This window comes from Lactuca sativa, chromosome 9 (assembly GCF_002870075.4).
Source record: "Lactuca sativa cultivar Salinas chromosome 9, Lsat_Salinas_v11, whole genome shotgun sequence".
Classification (NCBI taxonomy): domain Eukaryota; kingdom Viridiplantae; phylum Streptophyta; class Magnoliopsida; order Asterales; family Asteraceae; genus Lactuca; species Lactuca sativa.
In genome coordinates, this window is record NC_056631.2 from 120,444,126 (window position 1) to 120,463,504 (window position 19,379).

The following is a 19,379-nucleotide window of genomic DNA, read 5'->3' on the forward strand; positions in this document are numbered from 1 at the left end:
GAGTCCAGAGATGGACTCGGCGAGTCGACGCTGTTCAGCAGAAACCCTAACCGTTCAGTTTGGATCGTATTTAACGCCTCTTAGGCCGTCATTTTCAGTCTTTTGGTCAATTAAGAGAAACCCTAATCGCTGTGGACGCCTGGAGCAAGGGAGAAAGCTTTGGAACTTGGAAGAAGTGGTTAGGCAAGAAGAAGAAGGATTTGGCTAAAGGAATATCAAGGAGGATTGAGTCCTGAGATTTGGGGGACACAGAGAGTGCGATTCCAGGTAATAACTCGGACCAAATCTGTTATTTTGATGTATGTATGAAATTAGGGTTTATAGAACCCATTTAGTGATTTAGTGAAGTAATGCCTTGTTATCCCACGACTATAGTCTTGTATTAGGACCTTTAGAGGTCCAGAAGGTCCCATGAATGTGTACTTCGGGACGAAACCTATCTCAGGAAGCAGTTACGCGTCTGCATGGCATGGACTCGCCGAGTTGTTCTTCAGACTCGGCGAGTAGCTTGAAGAATTACTGGGACTCGCCGAGTTGTTCATCAGACTCGGCGAGTGGAGTCGGGGTGGCCCCGCGATTCTTCCATGAGGACCTCGTCGAGTCAAGAGGGATACTCGACGAGTAGAAAGGGAATATTCAGGATTTTGTGAGGACGACTAGACTCGCCGAGTCGCCATGGTACTCGCCGAGTCCAGTCGAGTTGACCGTTGACCGTTGACCAGAGTTGACCTAAGTCTGACTTCTTAGGGATAGTCACACTTAGATGATGTGAGTGTTAATGAGTTATATAATGTTATAGGAGGGTTGTAACTCGTTGGTTTGTGCGCGCGAGTGATTTCAGGAGTTGCTAGCTTTCAGCACTTACGAGGTGAGTCTTCTCACTATACTGTACCCGGAAGGGTTGACTGTGCGACCGGAAGGTCGGGTATGTTATGTGATATGTATGCTGTATGTGGTATGTTATATGTTATATGTGCTATGTATGTTATGGGCCGGAAGGCGATATGATGTGTGATGGACCGGAAGGTCGGCGTGGGTAAGGCCGGAAGGTTTACCCAGCAGGGACGGAAGTCCCCTGAGACACATGGACCGGAAGGTCGGGCCGGAAGGCAATGTTATGTGGACCAAATGGTCCGGGCCGGAAGGCGTATGTGCGTAAGTTGTATATTGGGGAACTCACTAAGCATTTATGCTTACAGTTGTTATGTATGTATGTGTTTCAGGTACTAGCGAGGACCGTGGGAAGGCGCCGGCATGATCGATACACACTAAAGAATGTCTCATGATCTTGGGAGTTTGAATAATTGTATTGACTGAGTAATTAAACTGTCTATGCCTTGTTTTTTAATGGAAATATTTATGTTTTAAAAATGAAAAAAAAATTTGTATGAAAATTTGAGTTGTTACAATTGGTATCAGAGCTAGGGCACGGGTCGATGTGTTCGACAGGGACGTCGAACCCTATAATGGGGGGTGAAAGTGGGTTAGATCTGATCCCACATCGGCTTGGAAGGAGAACGAAACATATCCTTATAAAGGGGTGTGGATACCTTCCTTGTCACAACGCGTTTTAAAGCCGTGAGGGCAGCAGATCCCATAAGAACTCTGCAGTTAAGCGTGCTCGGGCGGGAGTAGTACCAGGATGGGTGACCCCCTGGGAAGTCCTCGTGCCGAGTGGCCCAAAGCGGACAATATTGTGATACGTGCCAGAGGGGGATGTTACACCATAAGCAACTACCATGTTGACCAATGTCTCATATGTCATCCATGGATGATACAATGGACACCATAATAAATACCATGTTGTCCAATGACTCGTATGTCATCGATGGACACCATAAGCAACTACCATGTTGACCAATGACCCATATGTCATCCATGGGTGATACCATGGACACCATAAGCAACTACCATGTTGACCAATGACCCATAGGTCATCCATGGGTGATACCATCACACCATAAGCAACTACCATATATATTGACATGACCTGTACGTCTTTTATATATAAATTTTGGTTTAAACATAAAAGCATAAAGATGTATAGTTTATTAATGTTTAATCCTTGTTTACAATTTTAAATTAAAATTATACTATGAACATCTTGTTAGTCTATGTTCTTTCTTGATGTTAGCTACATATATATACCCTATCTATCAATATGGAACTACTTTAATAAATTTGAATTACTAAATATTTAGCAGTAATTAGCACAATTCGAATTTTTCATTAGCAGAGCTGCAAAATATTTCGCAATTCCTTTCCCTCCAACCTACACACGATTATGCTGCATATTAGGGTAAGTTTACTGATTAGAAATATGCTTTACATTTTCTGTAATCATCATCTCCGGCGGCTAATTGATCGAAATATTTGTTCATTATACGTTTGTGCACTGACTTTGGCGATATAGGTTGTCACTCATCTAAAATTTATTTTTATTTAATTTACTGTTATCGTGATGATCATTTCTTGTTCTCTGATTATCTTCATGTATACTATCATTTTAAATTACAAGTAAATTGGTTTTGATTGTATTCAATAGTTTGCATGCATAGTAAGCCTTCATATATAATTTATTTTTATTGTTTGTTTCTCTCTTCACATCAGTAGTTTATCATATTTAATACGTTGGTATTGACTACAGTTTTTTGTTAATTTTTAAGAAAGAAAGATGTTGAACTCAAAAGCTAAAGGAGCATCCGGTGTGAAGCCAACTAAATTCATTGCACCACAGGTTATGAAACGCAACAGGATTTCAACTGCAAAATTCATAAACAAACAATTACAAGATGATGAAATCGACTTCCCAATACCAGCAACTACATCCAAAGCACCTATAACATCTACCCTAGTACCTAAATCATTAACGTCAACCATGACTACCACTTCCTCGGCATCACTTACAACATCCACATCGTCCTTAGAAAATACATCTTAAACTTCAGAAACCGGAACAATACAATCCTCAACACTTACGTTAGTAACCAAAACTTCATCACCTACATCATCTAAACCATCCTCAACACCGACACTCACTACGATATCATCAACACCTATATCTACTACCAAAACCTCAAAACCTACATCTACACAACCATCCTCCACAACTACAGTAAATACCACACCCTCCTTAAGTAAAGGAACTACCACATCCTCAACATATACATATATCCCAACACCTACCCAGAATATACCCCATCAACAACACCTATCCCAGAATCTACCCCATCACCAACACAACCAACCATGAATGGATATGCTGTGGAAAGTGTAGAAGGTGAAAACAATTCCTCTGAAGATTATGGACGGGATGGACGTTTAACTGTTCATGTTTGGAAAAAAAACATGAGTTACCAATCAAATCTTAATTACAACTTTTTCTATGTATAAACTTTAGGTTTACACATACATATCAATTCATAACTTAACACATCACATGATTACTTGTAGCTAATGCCACCAGGCCCTTGTGTACATTTTATTAGTCAGTCCTTTAAACAAAGAGTAGATCCAAAAGGGTACGCTTGGGGGAAAGTAAGAAGAGAAATGCACGAATTATATTGGGAGGAGTTTCAGGTGATTAACTATATGTGATAAATTGTTGTTTGGTAAACATTTACACTTAAACTTATGTTTATATTGTTAATGTATAGAAAAAATGTTGTTGGGATGAAACAATAGAATCGCTAGTGAGGAAAGCTTGGGCAAGGAAAGCGGTAGAAAGTTATGGTCAATATCTCTTCAACATGTGGAGCCCAAAAAGAAACAAACATGGCTTTAAACCAGCTCATATTCCACAGGAAGTCTGGAACTCTTGGCAATTAAAATGGAATATAGAACAATACAAGCTAAAATCTGAACAGAACAAGAAAAATAGGCGTAACGGTGTAGCTGATGGAGTAGCAAAACCTACACATAATGTTGGATCCGCAAGTCATTTGAAGATAGATTCTGATTTGGTAATTTTTTAAATGGTACATTGTATCAATGCTTATATATATGTTTATCTTTATATTTGACATTTTATATGGTATTTATGCAGAAGAAGAAATTAGGATGTGATCCACCCCATAGTGAATTGTTCCTGTATACACACACGAAGAATCACGATGGAGTCACTTTCACAAATGAAAAAGATAGACAAATTCATGTAATATCCATTTCAGTGTTAAACTTTTATATTTTAGCTAGTCCATAATATCATTCATAAATTTGATATCTTTTAACTTATATTATTTTTATTTTGTAGGCATCGTATATAGAAAAATGGGAAGAGTTGGAAGTTGAAGATGTTAAATTTGAGGAGGACAAACTATTTTATGCTGTTGTTGTTGGTCATGATAAAAAAAAGACTTTATGGATTAGGATCTTTTGCAAAGGCGGTTCCCAATAGGAACAGTAAAACGAATGTATCTTACATTCCGAAAGAATGATGAAATAGAAATGAGGGATCTTGTTGCTAAACAAAAACAACAAAACGAAGAGCTTAAAGAAATGATGAACGCCCAACAAGAAGAAAACAATGCAAGGGTCGAGCATCTTGAAAAACAAATTCAAACGACATTGGATCTTATTAATGTCTTCACAAAACAACAACGGTAGTAGCTTGATATATGTTTATTGTAGAGTATTTATTTTAGATTAGCAACTTTGCTTTTTTCCATGTAATAAATAATTATTGTTTTATTTTATGATATAATGGTTTTATTTTTTTGTTATTTTTGTTTTTCATATATTACTACAAAATAATTTGCATATAATTTATAAATCAATTGTCCATCGGTCCATATGGAATCTGGTATATAATATACCACGAAAATTGCTAGGGATTCATGACCACGAAATTTGCTAGTAAGTCATCAAATGAAATTTGCTAGGGATTCAACACGACATAATTTGCTACGAAATCACCACCATGGAATTTGCTACGTAATTATCACCACGGAATTTACTACGGAATGGCCACCACGAAATTTGCTAGGGATTCACCACCACGGAATTTGCTAGTGAATCACCACCACAAAATTTACTTGGGAATGACCACCATAAAATTTACTAGGGATTCACCACCACAGAAGTTGCTAGGGAATCATCACCACAAAATTTGTGATCGAATAACTACCACGGATTGTGTGACGGAATCCTACTACGGAATACCATCTACCACGAATTTCATTCCATTGTCACATTTGTGACAGAAGTATCGTTTCCGATGCAAACCCTCGCTACGATGTTTTTAGGGACGGAAATGGGCCGTTGCAAATTCCACAGGAAATCGTCTTGTGCAAGGGAATTTCAGTTTTTCGCAACGGATTCCTTCCGTAGCAAAATCGTGTTTTTCTTGTAGTGTCAAATCATTTTTTTCAACAAATTTAATCATATTACACTTAAATAATATTGACGATATTAAATCACCAACAGTGTAGTTGTGTGTATTCAAAGGATTAAACAAGAAAATGCATCTAGCGAGCAACAGGTTACGCCATTTTTGGCTGAGAAACAATAGACTCTTAATGATGGCATATGTGAGACACTGAAATCAATAAATTTGAGTGACTTTTGTCTTTGGCTGTTGTAACCATTGGGTAAAATGTTGGTGATATGTAGTATGAAACAATTTTTGTGTTTTTAGTGAGGAGGGAGTTATTCCCTCCCAACCCACTGCCACATCCGTTTTTTTTTCTTTCATTTTTGTTTGAATTTCCCAACCCACAACACATCGAAACCCTATCTTTTTCAACCCACTCATTACATTCAATTTAAAAAAAAAAATACAAAACAATCAAGGTAAAATCTTAATTAGGAATAGAGTTACTGCCAATACCACTCCCTCTTCAACGGGTTGTTTAATAGGTTTCACTAACCCACTTCATCCTCTCTCTTTCTCTACTCTCTCTCTCTCTCTCTCTCATTTTCTCTTGTACCTTAGTTGTTTTGTATTTATTTATAATTGAGTAGGTTGAGAAAGATAGGATTTCTGTGTGTTGTGAGTTGGGAAAGATTAAAAAAAAGAAGAGACAAAAATTGATGTGACAGTAGGTTCAGTGGGTTGGAAGGAAATGACTCCCTCCTCCATTATAGATGTTTGTGTGTGTATTTGTTTGTTTTGCATTTTTTTTGTAAATTTTTAAGGTTTCATCGCAGTTATCGTAACTTAATGCCTTAATTTTCATGTTTACTTATTTTAAAACATAAAACTGTATTTTCATCTCCTTTTGATTGTGTGTGCAAGTAATGAGAGTCTGAAAGGACCTTCAAAAACTTGGCGATGGAATGAAATGATGTTAGCAAGTATAGATCATTGTGGATGATCTTTTATTTTGGAGAAAATAGACGTGCTCAACCTTTGTTTTTCAAATTTGGCAAAATATGAGAAATTTGTGGACTATATAGTGGGAAACAACAATTGTGGTGGTTTTTAGGTGTAGTTCAATGTATAGCCAAAATATAAACAAACATATCCTAATATTTTTTTCAATTTTCAACTTAATTATTAAGTGTGGTTCAATGTATAGTCAATATAAACAAATAAGTTTTATCCAAAAAATAAAACATTCATATCAAAACGCATAATCTATGAGTATGAATTGCGTATGTCAGATAAAAAAAAACAGAGAAAACACTTTGGTTTGCATATAAGGATTTGAAAGAGTTCACGAAGGTAATGACCGACCAAGAAAAGACGACATGCATCACCATCATAGTACTTCCAGTGGCATCTCCATTCCGATTTTCTATAATCAGCACATGTAGCTACTTTCTTATTGCATCCATTTGAAGAACATCAACCATGTTGTACTTAGGGTTTGGTGGTTTGATTTGGAGGCAAAATCTTAACGGAGAGCATCATCGATTTTAAATTTGATTTGATCGAGATTTCCGATAAGTAGGGATATAAATTGATCTTTATTGATAGTCAAAATGAGTGGGATGCAAGTCGATCGATAATATGAATTAATGCAAAAAATTTAAAAAACCCGAAAACTGCTAAGAAAATGACACGTAGGGAACTATAAAGTAAATGCCTCAACAACTCTAATGTTGCAAAGTAAAACTATTCTTTTATTTTATATATATATATATATATATATATATATATATATATATATATATATATATATATATATATATATATATATATATATATATATATATATTGATTGCAATAATTGTTTCAAACTAGAAGATGAAGCCCCAACTAACAAATCATATATAAAGATAGTTAATATTTCTACAACTAACAATAGTTTGTACTATCTATAATCTATAAATAAATAATAATTTGATCTTCACATAACATCTGCACATGTAAAAGTTTGGAGCCGCCAAATTGGAACGGTGGTCTCTCCTAAAGAGTAAAAGTTAGTAGAAAAATGAAATAATGATAGATAGTTAGTAGGACAAGTGAGCCGATAACTTTTTTGCAATTCTTGGACTATAAAAAGAAGCAAGGCCAGACCTACTGAAGAGAACTCCAGCATAACTTGTCTCTATAGGTTTGTTTTTCTTTTTAATTTCCCACGAGCTTTAGGTTTTTGTATTTAATTCTTTCTGTGTTTAGTTTACATAAATCTCACAATACTCTTTACATTTGCAGGTTAATCATATCTATCAACAAAATGGGTGCAGGTGGTCGGATGTCAAACGATCCATTTGATGGTAAAAAGATCCTGGAACGTGTCCCAGTTGATCCACCGTTTTCATTAAGTGATTTAAAGAAAGCGATCCCTGCCCATTGCTTCAAGCGATCCGTCATCCGTTCATCTTACTATGTTGTTCACGATCTGATTGTTGCCTTCGTTTTCTACTTCCTTGCGAATACATATATTCCTTTTCTTCCAGCTCCTTTGGCTTACTTAGCTTGGCCGGTTTATTGGTTCTGTCAAGCAAGCATCCTCACGGGCTTATGGGTCATCGGCCATGAATGCGGTCACCATGCCTTTAGCGAATACCAATGGATTGATGACACTGTCGGCTTCATCCTCCACTCAGCTCTCATGACACCTTATTTCTCATGGAAATATAGCCATCGAAATCACCATGCCAACACAAATTCTCTTGATAATGATGAAGTTTACATTCCTAAACGCAAGTCTAAAGTCAGGTGGTACTCAAAACTTCTTAACAACCCGCCTGGTCGAGTGTTCACTTTGGTTTTTAGGTTCACCCTAGGATTTCCTTTATACCTCTTAACTAATATTTCTGGCAAGAAATACGGAAGGTTTGCCAACCACTTTGATCCCATGAGTCCAATTTTCACCGAGCGCGAGCGAATTCAGGTCCTGTTATCAGATCTTGGTCTTCTTGCCGTCTTTTATGCAATCAAGATTGCTGTAACAACGAAAGGAGCTGCTTGGGTAGCCTGTATATATGGAGTTCCAGTGGTAGGAGTGCATGTGTTTTTCGTTATCATTACGTATTTGCACCACACCCATCTGTCTTTGCCCCATTATGATTCAAGTGAATGGAACTGGATCAGAGGGGCATTGTCAACAATTGACAGGGACTTCGGATTCCTGAATAGGGTTTTCCATGACGTTACACATACTCACGTATTGCATCATCTGATTTCGTACATTCCACATTATCATGCAAAGGAGGCAAGGGATGCTATCATTCCAGTTTTGGGTGAGTACTATAAGATCGATAGGACTCCAATCTTTAAAGCAATGTGGAGAGAGGCTAAAGAATGCATCTATATCGAGCCTGATGAAGATAACAAACACACAGGTGTATTTTGGTACCATAAAATGTAATCATTTGCTTTCGCTTTTAAATTATTACATTTACTACTTATGTTGTTGGACTATTTATCTATATTAATAAAAGATTAGTTCTTATGTCATGTGTATTTTTCTCTTAATTTACATTTTTTTAACACAAATAGAAGAGTAGTTGCTTATGTCACATGAGCTTTCGATTCCTACTAAGAGTGTATCTTTGTTACCGGTTCAGATAAAACTTAGCTCGGATAATCCATTTTATTTTCCCGATATCCTGGAATTGCAAAGTCGTACACTAAAATTGTTAAAAAATAAAAATAATAAAAATAAAAATTAATGTTGTATGTTACTGATGAAATATGTCCTGATTATCAGAACAAATTTTTGATGTTGTATGTAAATTTTCCTATAGTTTTTATCATGCCCACATCCACCCTTAACATCAAATAGAATATATATATATATATATATATATATATATATATATATATATATATATATATATATATATATATATATATATATATATATCCCTATTCTAATAAAAGAATAGTTTTATTTTTCTTTTGACATGTATCATTCAATTAGGCTTTATAATTAATGCATATGTTATTCTCTTTTTGTCATGTGTCACCCTATTATATCTTCTAATTAATGCATGTCATTTGTCAACCTATTGATTCTTCATTTCAAATTTCAAAATTTAAATTTCCCACTTTAATTACATTAAAATACTAACATTAGAATAAAAATTAAAATAAAATTAATACAAATTATAAAGTGATATAATTTCACATATTTATTTACATCAATGATTATAATTATATATAATTAAAAAATCTCGTAATTAATAATTTATTAATAATTTTGAGTTTTTATTATAAAAATTCAATTAATTTTATAACCGTGGTTTCCATGGGTTATAAACTAATATATATATATATATATATATATATATATATATATATATATATATATATATATATATATATATATATATATATATATATAAAAGAACATTTCCTTTCTTTGTCGTTCAATCAACAAAGGAGTTGAGGCTCTTTATTATTGTTTTAAAATTTAAAATCTCATACATGTTGGTTAAAAGAAAACACTAATATCTCACTTAATTTTATGATGTATTAAAAATATTTGTTTTCACAATTTTTTTCTTTTTTGTCAAGGTCTTGGATTAATTTTTAATGCCTTAATGATGCCATGTTGACTATAATTTTCATTTTTGTAGATTGAAATCCGAAATGATGCATTTCTAGCACCCTATTGAACACACATTTTTAACACTACAACTTTGAAAAGAAATGTATTGAAGTTATATATTTTAGTTTTCAGAGTTGTAATATCTTTCATAATTAACAAATATGATGTATAATCTTAAATCCCTTTTTTGTATTAATTAATAATCACAAAAGTTAATAATAATAATACTAAAAAATATAATAATCTGTATTAAATAATAATCACAAAAACTATTATCGAAGCTTGGTCTAACTTTTTCCAAATAAAGTGCATACGGCAAAAAATATAATAAGTGAGGTGCACTATATAATGTTTGAATATGTGTACTACCTTGGCCATTTTATAATGAGTTATATAAATGATAGTTTAAACTAATATAGGATATTATACTTTTTATATAATAATATTCACTAGATACGATATAATAACAATTAATGTGTATATGACATAGTTTAAAGAAAATAATTTCTATTTTTAATATGTTTTTTTAATAAAAATAGATAATAGTCAAGATATTGATTTGGTTTGTTATAGACATCCAATTTTCATTTATTTGTAATTTGTTATACCTTTTTATTTATATAGGTTTATTTCAACAATTTAATTTTCTTATTATTTTTATACCAATTTTAATTTACTTTATTTATTGTGTTTGTTTTAATTTTATGATCAATTTAACATTTCATTATATAATATCATAATTTTTTTCATTAATTAACAAATAAAAATTGTTTCATACATTTTGAAAAATAATCAAATATTTATTTGAATCAACGATTATAATTTTACTAACTAAAAAACTTAAATTTCCTAATTAATAATTTATTGAAAATAATTAATTAATTATTATGAGTCTTTACTATAAAAAAATTAATTATTTATGTAACTGTGGTTCTCACTGTCTATAACCTAGTTATGTAATAAAATAATTCATTGGTTTGCTAAATGAGAAATTAAAATGGTTATCCAAACTATAAATTTTATCTTGTTTATCACTTTATCTAATTGAAATCGTATTGAACTAAATGAGAAATTGTTTTATGTGACCATTAATTGTCAATATGATGTAGTATCAATGTCATTATTTTTCAATGTGATAGTAACTTTAGAAGTAACGAACTTTCAACTGTGGTCATATTTAGTCATTGATTTTTTTGTGCTTGATTTATCTTTAAATAATTAGAAATTGTTCACATTGACCCTTATGACGGGTTGTAACCGGTCATAAGGGTAAAATGCGAACAATTTCAAATAATTTAGGGGTAAATCTTTCACACCCCCAGCCGACAGCGGAATCGTCAAACGAGTGACGTAAATCGAATATCATAAACATATCATATATTAAACATTAAACAAAACCACTTAAAGTTTTTCACTACACACAACATAACTATATATTACTTTATTACATGATTCACTACAAATCTTAATTGACGTGAAAAGAGGACATAAAACATAATTTATAACAAAAGCACAAGTTGATGGTTCCATACTCTTCATATGGATTTTTTGTCTTAGTTTCCTGTCAATAAGTTTGTTAATGAGATCAACAAGTTTTGACTCCATATATAATAATATATTTTTATGTAAAGAGATAATTATAAAAAAATGAGAATTTTTATCTTTTACAAGACATAAAAATGACCAATTTTCACCGCAATAGTTTTTTTTTTTCGGAAATATGACTTATTAAGGTAATTAATTTTTCGGTATGTTCACATCTGGGTAACTATCTTTTTTTTGTACACATATAGGTAACAAACTTGTTGGAAGTGTTCACATATGACCATTATGATCTGCTATAGCATGTTAAATCCTAGATGTGAACGCTTTCAATAAGTTCGTTACCTAGATGTGTACAAAAAAAATAGTTACCCAAATATGAACAAAACGAAAAGTAAAAATTAAATTACACGAATGGTCCCTGTGGTTTGGGAGAATTTGTGTTTTTTGTCCCTAACTTATTTTTTTTAACTTGGATGGTCCCTATTGTTTACTTTTGTTGCATGTTTGGTCTCTGTCTTTCGTAAAAATACTATTGTGCCCTTATTAATTTATTTTTTAATTAATTTTCTTATTTATGTATTTATTTTTTACATATTTAAAATTTTAATAGACCCCACATATCTGTATCTATCCTCGGATGATCCCTACTGTTTATTTTTTAATTAATTTATTTATTTTTAACTTGGATGGTCTCTACTGTTTAATTTTGTTACGATCTTGATCTCTGTCTTACCTAAAAAGACTATTGTGCCCTTATTAATTAATTTTCTTGTTTATGTACTTATGTTTTCTATATTTAAGTAAATTTAATAGACCCCACATATATGTATCTCCTCACCATCCCATCTCTCTTCCTTCTCAACTTCTATTTATTTTCCATCTTTAGTGATATTGACGTCTTCATCATCCCTTCTTTTTTCGGTCATTTAACTCCGTCGAATCAACACAACAACCTACTAAAGATGAAGAAACAGTAGGTTATGGTGCTGCTTCGCCAGAGTTGAAGTACCAAAAAACGAAGGATGGTGAAGACGTCGATATTACTAAAGATGGAAAAGAAATAGAAGTTGGGGACGATGAGAGATGTGATGGTGACCGGTAAGACTCAATTTAAAGTTCTCAAATCTGGTTTCAAGTTTACGGTCAGGAAATACACATATGTAGGGTATATTAATTTTTTTAAATATATAAAAAATAAATACATAAATAAGAAAATTAATTAAAAAATAAATTAATAAGGGCAAAATAGTCTTTCTAGGTAAGACAGGGACCAAAACCGTAACAAAATATACAGTACGAACCATCCGAGTTAAAAAAAAATAAATTAATTAAAAAATAAACAGTAGGGTTCATCCGAGGAGAGATACAAATATGTGGGGTCTATTAATTTTTTTAAATATGTAAAAAATAAATACATAAATAAGAAAATTAATTAAAAATTAAATTAATAAGGGTATAATAGTCTTTTTAAGAAAGACAGTGACCAAACGCGCAACAAAAATAAACAATATGGACCATCCAAGTTAAAAAGAAAAAAGTTAGGGACCAAACACACAAATTCTCCCAAACCACAGGGACCATTCGTGTAATTTAATTTTTACTTTTCGTTTTGTTCATATTTGGGTAACTATTTTTTTTTGTACACATCTAGGTAACGAACTTGTTGAAAGCGTTCACATCTAGGATTTAACCTGCTATAGCAGGTCATAATGGTCATATGTGAACACTTCCAACAAGTTTGTTACCTAGATGTGTACAAAAAAAGATAGTTACCCAAATATGAACATTCTAAAAAGTTAATTACCTTAACAAGTCATATTCCCTTTTTTTTCCACTGTCCCGTAAATCATACAAGAACTAGTAATTAATAAGATTTTAGATGCCCATTTTTTCGTATCTTAATCATTATTATATCAGGTCGTTTGAAAACCAATGGGAGATTAATAAGGTAATTTCCTCTTATTTTCCTTATTTCTTAACCAAATCGTGGGGTAATTGATCCCTAAGTGCTTAATATTCTGATTTTCGTATAGTGTTCGGAATTTCCAAGATTATATAATGATTTATGTGACACTACACTTTTTGTACCGACTGCATTATAGGGCATGCTTAAGTCATTCACCTCGTTATAACATGAGGTAATGTTCAATCGTACTAACGTCAAAGCCAAAATTTGTTTCGTTAGACGTAGTTGTAGCTAGCAACTTCAGGCAAGGGGTCTAACTGTATAAGATCAATAGTATGACACTTATACTTGTCGTTCGTCATTCTATGTGGATTACTAGTTATAAACCGGAGGGTTTCTATTAGGAATTTTTCGGTCTTGAATCTACCGAATAAAATAGTTCATCTTGGGATACCCGAATATGGTGGGTTCTAAAGGTGAACATAGGTCGATAATTTCTTGTTAGGAACATAGGTCGATAATTTCATCGTAGTCCTATAATTTCTTGTTAGGAATTTACTATATTATTATAATCATTTTTCGTTTAAGAAAACGACATACTGTAATATTAATAACTTCTAGGATTTAGTATACTTGTAGTATTTCATTCTCGCATTAGGGTAGTGACTAAGTATAATAAAATTCTTGTTCGAATTTACTTGAAGCTCGCCATCCTAATATTTTATATAATTTTTGCCAACGTATTATTAAGGCATTTATTTGAGGTAAATGACTTTTCACACGATAATCATTGAGTTTTTATTTCTGATAAATGTTTATACCAATCATGTTTTCATTAACGAATTTTCATCACCTAGATACCATATGTTTTGATCCATATTTACTAATATCAGTGAATATATATTCTTTAATTATATAATGATAACGAAGTTCGCGAGCCATTAACAATTACTAGTCCATATGTTAATTAAGGATTGAGCCCACATTATATTTATCCGAGTATGTAATACATCCATTTAATAAACATGCAACTTACTTAACCGTGTCTATATATATATATATATATATATATATATATATATATATATATATATATATATATATATATATATATATATATATATATATATATATATATATATATATATATATATATATATATATAACCGATTTACAAGTTACAATCTAGGTATTACTAACTCTATAAGTACATCCATGTTGTTATTATGCCTGGAGGGAGTGCCTTTACCAAATCGTTTCATATACCCTTAAGAGAAACGGGGAGCATTTTTAGCAAAACTATTTCGCATGGTATGTTTGGTATGTTGAAGTAGTCGGCGATGTCATTGACCTCATCAATGTGCTTGTAGGCGTCCTTGTGTTTCCCATGGAATGATATGTCTTTTAGTTGAGCAAGTATGTGTCCTTTCGGTTCAAAGTTGGTCGTGTTGCGAAGTGTGGGTTGCACAAATCCCGGTTTGTTGTCTTCACGCATCCGTTTCTTGTATGCCTCCATCGTCATGTTGGCAATGTCCGTCATGTTGACTTTTGGTTTGCTTACTTTGTCGGATTCTTGTTCGCTTTCTAGCTCGTAAACTGACTCCTTTTTGTTAGGAGACTTCTCAAAACTTTCGAATTCGATTTCTAGTGTTCTTTTGCTTGATTCTCCGAGTTTGGTTGTCTTCTTTGTATGGGATACTGACTCGGGATCGTCAAACGGTGGTATGATTGATGTCTTTGATCCTTGGGTCATAAATCACTGAAACAAAAAAAACTCGCAAAAAGAACAAAACAAAAAGTAAGGGTGAAACTGTTATGATACCACGATGTGGTGCTTATAACCACGACGTGGTAAGTCAAACAGAAAAAAAAACTAAATGAAAAATTAAAAGAAAATAGATAGAAAAATTACTAAGAAAATAACAGATTTAAATTAACTAAAAACTGACCGTTCTCCGGCAACGGCGCCAAAAACTTGATGCGTAAATAATTTTGCACTAGTTAAACCTACTAATGTAACTAATTATTACACCCTAAGACAGTGTACCTTGTTGAAAATAGAATAGCACAATAGTCGGGTATCAAACAAAGAGAACATAATGTTTAGCTAAGTTTATTTACTAAGTACCTAAATTTCTATTTGATTAATAAAAAGTGGTTTTCTCTAGTTTTCCAAGACGAGAAACTTAATTAACCAAACTAACTATTATCGACTAATGAAGCAGAAACTAAATTAAAAGCAAGAAACACAAAAGACGATTTTAACCATGGTGATTGGGAGACTTTTGTTTAGCTTCGATATACTTGCAATTATGGTTGATTTATGGAAGTGCAATGGATTAATGTTTCGCTGGTTATCGTTTCCTAAGATGAACAAGTTAATCTTTACTAACTTAATCATTTAAAAAATAAGCTCATTCATACGGTGATCAGGCGGACAAATTAACAAATTCACTAGCGTTCGGTTTGAGTTAAATTAGACTTATAACTGATTGATTAATTTGGTTTATTAAATCAATTCAATATATGATTACAGGGGCGAAGTATATAAAGGGCCAAGAGAGGTTGTGGGCCCCCCTGATTTTTTTGTTAGAAGTGCAAATAGCCCATATATTTTTATCCATATTAGGCATAGAAATTAAAAAATAGGGCTTTGGCCCCTCCTATGCTTTCCAATATTCCAAATCAAACAAAAAAACTGATCGTCATTCTCATTCATTCGTCCTTACCCTCGTCTGAAGTCTGAACCCTGCATTCACTATTGTTGTTGCTTGAGGTCATGCTGTTGTTGTCTTGCTGATCAGAAGATTAGTGATATTTAAATAAAACTGATCACGGTTGCCTTGTTTAGTTATTCTCCAAGTCTGAAGTTCTAAAATCTTGCTGGAAGCCTGGAATCAATTGATGATCATGTTTTTGTTTTTTTTTTTTCCAGAATGCAAAAATCAAAATCTCAATTATCTATTTTTCTTAGAAATCAGAAACTCATTCAGTGCTTAACTATCTACAATTGTTATTCGTTATTTTGTTAGTTAATTGATTTAGATTTCTGATTGTTAGGAGTATTGTTAGAATGTTAATTGAATGATTTCTTAGAAATAAGATTTGGAGAATTTGGAGAATTGTTAATTAACTGATTTTAGAATTTTGCAAAATTTTGCAGAAACAAGATTTGTAGAAATAAGATTTTTTTGCAGAATTTGGGTTGTTGGTTTATGAGCTTATGATTTCAATTTTGATTATTACAGATACAATGATACAAATCTTACAATTTCATGGGAAAGATGAAAACCATTGATTCTTTTTTAAAAGAAAGAATGATGATGGAGAAACACATAATGAAAATCAACAAAGTAAATGCCACAAAGCTTCAACAAGTGAGTCGCAACCGCAAGAACATGAAAATCAACAAGAGAATGATATTGCTGAAGCTACACAATCAAATCATAATGAAGTAGATCTTAAGCATCTAGAAAGAGATCCTGCTAAGCGAAAACAAATGTGGAAATATTCAGTTAATTTAAGGGAACAAGTAAGACGAGCTTATATGACTTTAGGACCTTTCCAAATACGTTTTCAAGAATATCAAGCTAAAGGTTTAAAGAAACGTCCTCATAGATTCCAATATTCTTGGTTCAACATTTTCCCTAATTGGTTAGAGTATTCTCCAACGACACATGCTTCTTATTGTTTTATTTTTTTATATTTAATGATAAACCAAGTGTGTGTCATGGTTATGATGAGTTTACTGTTAAAGGATTTGACAATTGGAAAAAAGTTAATGATGGGAAAAAATGTGCATTCTTGAAGCACATTGGTTGTTCACAACATAGAAATGTTGTTACATTTGCTGAAGACTTGATGAACCAAGCAACACACATTGAAAATATCATAGTGAAGCAAAATGAAGCACAAATATTAAAGAACCGTTTACGATTAAAAGCTTCAATTGACACAGTTCGTTGGTTGACATTCCAAGCTTGTGCTTTACGAGGACATGATGAAATGCCTAATTCCAAAAGTCGAGGTAATTTTCTTCAACTACTTCAACTTCTAGCATCTTATAATGATGAAGTTGCAAATGTTATATTAGAGAATGCTCCTTATAATTCAAAGTATACTTCTGGAGATATTCAAAAAGAAATTCTTAGTATTATTGCAAATAAAGTTAGGAAGCATATTCGTAGTGAAGTAGGGGATTCATACTTTTATGTCATGGTTGATAAGTCACTAGATGAGTCTAAAAAAGAGCAAATTGCCATAGTTTTGAGATTTGTTGATGCAGAAGGGATCATACGGGAAAGGTTCTTGGATTTGGTTCATTTTAGGGATACGTTATCATTAACCTTGAAAACAAATATGTGGAGATAACTTTTCCACTATCAGTTTGATGTTAGTAAAATATGTGGCCAAGGTTATGATGGTGCTAGTAATATGAGAGGGGAATGGAACGGATTACAAGCACTTGTCATTAAGATTGTCCTTATGTGTATTATGTTCATTGCTTTGCTCATAGATTACAACTACCATTGGTGGCTGCTTCAAGGGAAATTATTCCTATACACTAATTTTTTACAAACTTAATTTTTACAATTAATGTAGTTTGTGCTTCTAGTAAGCGTCATGATGAGTTATAGAAGGCAAAGGCAACTAAGATTGAACATTTATTGGAACTTAGTGAAATCGAATCAGGTAAAGGATAGAATCAAGCTGGGACATTAAGAAGAGCTGGTGATACACGTTGGGGTTCTCATTTTCGTTTTGTTTGCAGTTTGCTTAACATGTTTGATTGTACTCGTGTTTTTCTCCAAGGAATAATTTGATGATGTATCTGCTACTTATTCTCAACGCGGAGATGCTGATGCAGCTTATTGTTACCTGAAATCGTTTGAGTTTGTGTTTATTCTTCACTTGATGAAAGAAGTAATGAGAAAAATTGATATACTTTCTCAAGCTCTAGAAAAGAAATCCCAATATATTCTTAATGCCATGGAGTTAGTTTCAGCAACAAAGGAGAGTCTAAATGATTTCAGGAACAACGGATGGGATTCTTTACTTGAACAGGTAAAAAAAATTTGTGATAAACATCATATGCCGAATATGAAAGCTCCATATACATCTACTCGATATCGGCCTCGATAAAACGATAATCAGTTTACTTTTGAACATTTTTATCGAGTAGATTTGTTTACATCCACATTGGACAAACAATTACATAAGTTGAATAGTGTCACAACTAGGAATTTGGATGCTTGTAACAACAACAATGACAACCTTTATGAACCAAAAATGTGAAAGCATGTATGATGCTTATTCAATAACAACGAATTTTCCATCAAACGCTCTATGCAAGCACTTCAAATAGTCAACAAAGAATTGGAAACCCTAGAAATCCCAGTTTAAGTCCATTATGGACTAGGATTTCCTTATTGGGCCTAATGGGCCAATAAGCTTCCAATTTGACTATTTTGGGATTAGAACTCTTAAATGGGCTCTAACTGGACTCACTTCCATTTATTTTAACATTTTGGGCCATAATGGGCCTAGAATGAAATAAAATACCCTAATGGACCTTATTGGGCCATAAGTAACCTAATTAGCCCTAATGGGCCATAAAAGTCATACTTGATGAATTTTGGGCCGTGAATTTCTCTAAAAGGGCCAATGGGCCGAAAACCATCAAATAGGCCCATATTATGGACTCAAACTCAAAAAGGCCCAACACATTCTTCTCCTTAGCCCATTCTCGGCCCAACCATTCAAAAGGAGGAATAGTTGACTTCCTCTTGCCACCTCTTTATTACCTTTTGGACTTCCATGCACTCATCTCATGTTCCCATGCACATCCTTTCAACTCTCTCTCTTTCTCCTCTCTCTTTTTCTCTCAGCCGAAGACACACACCCACACACACATTTCATCCAACTTTTTGAAACAAACTCTCTCAAGAATATCCTCACTCTTCTTCATCAAATTTTCGAGATTT

At 32.8% G+C, this 19,379-nt stretch overlaps 2 protein-coding genes across 2 annotated transcripts; both read left to right on the plus strand.

Annotated features, from left to right (window-relative positions):
* Positions 1-7,351: 7,351 nt before the first annotated feature.
* Positions 7,352-8,843, plus strand: LOC111896578 (delta(12) fatty acid desaturase DES8.11). The gene is made up of 2 exons (XM_023892547.3): positions 7,352-7,499; positions 7,601-8,843. The coding sequence occupies exon 2, from the start codon at positions 7,623-7,625 to the stop codon at positions 8,757-8,759; it is 1,137 nt and encodes a 378-aa protein (XP_023748315.2). The 5' UTR covers positions 7,352-7,499; positions 7,601-7,622; the 3' UTR covers positions 8,760-8,843.
* Positions 8,844-15,662: 6,819 nt separating this feature from the next.
* LOC111896567 (uncharacterized) lies at positions 15,663-17,766 on the plus strand. Its single transcript, XM_023892535.1, has 3 exons — positions 15,663-15,772; positions 16,708-17,049; positions 17,118-17,766. Exons 1-3 carry the CDS (start codon positions 15,663-15,665, stop codon positions 17,764-17,766), a joined length of 1,101 nt encoding a protein of 366 aa, XP_023748303.1.
* Positions 17,767-19,379: the final 1,613 nt, after the last annotated feature.